We start from the raw sequence: 3,788 nt of genomic DNA, 5'->3' as shown, positions 1-3,788 counted from the left end.
GGAATGAACGTATTTTGATCCTGGTAGTAATATATCTGAAAGGTCAGAATAAAATTACACTGATAAAACTGTATAATCACGTATGGATAATTTATCGACACATTCTACGGACCTCCTCTTTATCATCGAAAGCGTTATCTTCGTCCGATGTTGACTGATGTCGGTTTGAGTATATATGAGTCTGGGGTGTTGGACTAGGGGCTGCTCTGATTCTTCCTCTTCCAGGTGGAGAAGCCAATTGCAAAGGTCCTAAAACATTGTTAAAATTGCAGTTCAAATGTTTTTATGCTGAATTGCATGTTCTACTAAAACGAAAATGCAAATATGCATACCTTCAACTGGGGATTTGTTTAAAGGTGGTTTGAGCTTTCTATTAATACTCGGTGGTTTCAGCAGGAGAGTGTTCCGCAGAACTCATCTCTAGAACTGGCACTGTTGGCCCTGGAGAAGGTTCATTACTAATAATTGATGTAGAATCACTAGTTTTTCTACCGGGTTTTAATTCCCGATAAACCACTGGTGGCGGCGGTGCCATAGTTGTTGATACAGAGTTCGAATTATCTCGAATAAGTGGACTCGGTAGATTCGAATAGGTAGCAGTCGCTGAACTTTCAGAGCGAGGACTCGATGGTTCCTCTTCCTGAAAGTCGTAACGGAATACACGCGTTTCTTCGAGACTACTCGGTGCGGCATTAGAGTAGAAATGTTTAGACGACTGATCGATCACGGTTGTGTCGGGTGCTTGTCCAGGTTGGTGAGATCTTGGGAAATCGTAAGACTCGTCGGTAACGATAGCGGTCGCAGGTGTTGATGGTGCAGGAGTAGCCGGTGTTGTGGGTTTTGAGCTTTCAGTAGCACCGTCTAAATTTAAATAATTATGACCAGGATTTTCAGGTAACATGTGCGGAGGTTTTGGTGGCCTAGGTGGTGCTGGTAACTTGTCTGCAGCAGGAGGTACAGCGGAATCAACAATTCTTAGCTTTCCGAACCGTTTCCGGACGCTCCAAGATCCAATTTCAGCGTCGCTTGAACCTTGCGGTTGTTTGGCTTCACCTATTATGAAAAATTAAAATTATAATCCGAGAGGAGATAACAGAATGTGTTATTGAATAACTACCTGAGGAAGGAAAGGTCTCCCAATTAACGCTAGGCACAGGTGCGGTCCATTCGTCGTCAGTAAATACACTTTCCGCGTCGGTCGTCGTAGGAGATCTAGGAGGAGAAGGGGCCAATCGTCTTGGAGCATCATAATGTTCAGGTCCTTGACCAAGGGTTGAATTAAGAGAGCTGGTGTCATTCAACCGACGACCAGATATGCATTCACTGATAGGAATGTAAGGGCCAGAGATTGTGCTAGTAGGTGAAATTGGTGGTGATTCTTGTGTTTCAAACTGGAACACTGTTTAAAAGTCTGGTAATTTTAGACAGCAATTCAAATGTATTAGCTCTTAAGTAATTTATCTAGTAACTGTATATACTTTGACATTGTTGTTCTTCATCTTGAGTGTATGCTTTTAAACCACATACTTGACACACTGCATCTACCCACTTATTCATATCAGCTTCACTTTCTGCCACTAAATAATATGTCCTTTTTGGTGTCTTAACATTGAACATATATTGATACTTTTGTTTCCGGTTCTCAAATCTCAGCCCTGCATCCACCTATAGAGAAATATACACAATAGTTTTACATAAGCATTCAAAATACAATAAATACCCAAGAGTAAAATGTTACCTGTTCACATTGATCAAGATCAATACGACCTTTGAGTTTCCTACAGCGTCTATCTGTATAGTATTCTAAAAAGTATTGTCCTGGTAATTCTCCGCTATGTCGAAGGGCAAACCACCTTTTCCTCCACCGCTGAAAGTAAATAAATACAGTAACAAAATTGAAATTTTTCTTCAACAGGCTACTTCTTCAATAGAGGGTATCAACCATGAAACTGTTGGAGAGAGAACACTACTTGAGAAAGAACCACTGAAAATATTATCACTCGAATGATTACTAAACACAATTCGAGGTTAGAATTCAACGGATCTATATAAACGAAGAATCGTATACACAGTGGCTTTGACAAGCATTCGAAAACGTAAACAATGGAAAGTTTACGAATGGGTGAAATTCTGTGTCTGCCAGAGTTCCCCGGGATACTAACCGCTCGCCAGAGTTTCGTGGGTGGCGATTTAATGAGCCACCCTTCGTGCACTATCTCCTGGCTGGTTTTGAGCACCTCCATTCCTATCCGTCGCTGCCCACGAGACTTTTAATAATCGTGCATTATTACGGAGTGCGTGGAACCACCGACAACAAGGATGGCACGCTGCTCGTTCATTTATCTATTTTTGGACGGTGCAGCAGCGATCCCACAGTATACCGACCGTCCAGCGACTCGCCACGACGATGCACACGGACTAACAACACAACGACAACGGGTTCCTACTCCTACCACTGACGCGCATCATCACGACAAACACCCTCCGAGAAGCAGCCGTAGAATTAAAGAGGAGCACCAGGAACACCAAAGCGAGAGACGATGAAAGAGAAGGTCCGACCCGTCCGACTATCGTGATCGTGCCACCATTACCACCACCATCTTGGCCACGCGTGCCAAGCCATGTCAAGCGTCGCGGATGACACACACTTCTTCTCTCGGGCTCGCGCCGTGTTCACCGTCGACGAGCATCCATCCACGCACCATTAGCTCTATCGTGTTCTGAATCATTATTCAGAGCCGAGTCGTCGCTCTTGTTATGAAAATCTGTCTGAATTCATTCGATTAAGAGCAGGTCGGATGACGCATCGTCGTCTCGTGATCCGAACGAACAGCGCGTACCAGTTGAAAGTTCTGATTCAACGCGAACAAAGAAATTCCTGAGGAGCTCTCGGGTTCCGCGTTGAGCGTGTTTCTCGAGTAAATAACAGATTATCTGTATCAAATGCACGATCAGAAGGAAATAATAATGCTAGAAATTGTACATTATCGAACGAGTCGTATGATCGTGCTCGTTTCGGAGCTAATCGTGAGCCATCATTTTCTCGCAAATTGCCACTCACAATTATCCAGGTTACGAAGTCGCTTGATATTTCAGATATTTTGATCAGCCAATGCACTCTGAATCGTGGTATATTTACGCGTGTCGAATAAAAGAATGAGGTTGCCAAGACATAGTGCACAGTTTCCTTATTGCTTGAACTTATTTGCGTCAACAATTAGAGCAGCCGCATTACAGTATTTTGGAAGAAATAGTCGCGTCGCTAATTATCTGCGTTAAAACTTAAAACAAAGTGATCGTGGACAATTACACGACACTCGATTGTCATGGATAAACAAAGGATGGACAAGGCGTGGAATATATCGTGGTTAATTTGCAATGCAATGCTTTAACGCGGTAGACGCCGATCGATATTTAATAAAGAGTGTAACTGACATCACAAAACATCCCAAAGATGAATAACCCACAAATCGTTTATTAAATATTTTTTTTGTGTTGTTTTCCATACAATTCCGTTACGAGGGCAATGTTGGTGTCGCAGACCAATTGCTAGAGCGGAACGCGTTAAGGTGGTCGGTATAAAGTATAAACTCGTAAACGAATTTTAAGTTATTTTTTCACTTTACATTAATAATTCCACGCGGTCAAATAGAATATCTTGCTATCGAAGTCGCGTCGGTATAGTACAAAAGGAGATACGAAATCTTTACAAGACAATTACAGCTCTTACTTGAACATGTATGTATACAAAATGAAAATTCGATATAAGTATGTATAGAGTGGTCGGT

The 3,788-nt window shown here is 42.3% G+C and overlaps 1 protein-coding gene across 1 annotated transcript; it reads right to left on the bottom strand.

Annotated features, from left to right (window-relative positions):
• Positions 1-5: 5 nt before the first annotated feature.
• Positions 6-2,694, bottom strand: LOC107189814 (GRB2-associated-binding protein 2-like; the record flags this gene model as incomplete). The annotated part of the gene is given in 8 exon segments (XM_015578480.1): positions 6-35; positions 113-249; positions 333-387; positions 389-1,053; positions 1,118-1,399; positions 1,479-1,665; positions 1,739-1,867; positions 2,163-2,694. Coding segments are annotated over 8 exon segments (1,566 nt in total), but the record flags the coding sequence as incomplete, so codon positions are not given.
• Positions 2,695-3,788: the final 1,094 nt, after the last annotated feature.

This window comes from Dufourea novaeangliae, unplaced genomic scaffold (genome assembly GCF_001272555.1).
Source record: "Dufourea novaeangliae isolate 0120121106 unplaced genomic scaffold, ASM127255v1 scaffold173, whole genome shotgun sequence".
NCBI lineage: Eukaryota > Metazoa > Arthropoda > Insecta > Hymenoptera > Halictidae > Dufourea > Dufourea novaeangliae.
This window is presented reverse-complemented; position numbering and strand designations above follow the sequence as displayed.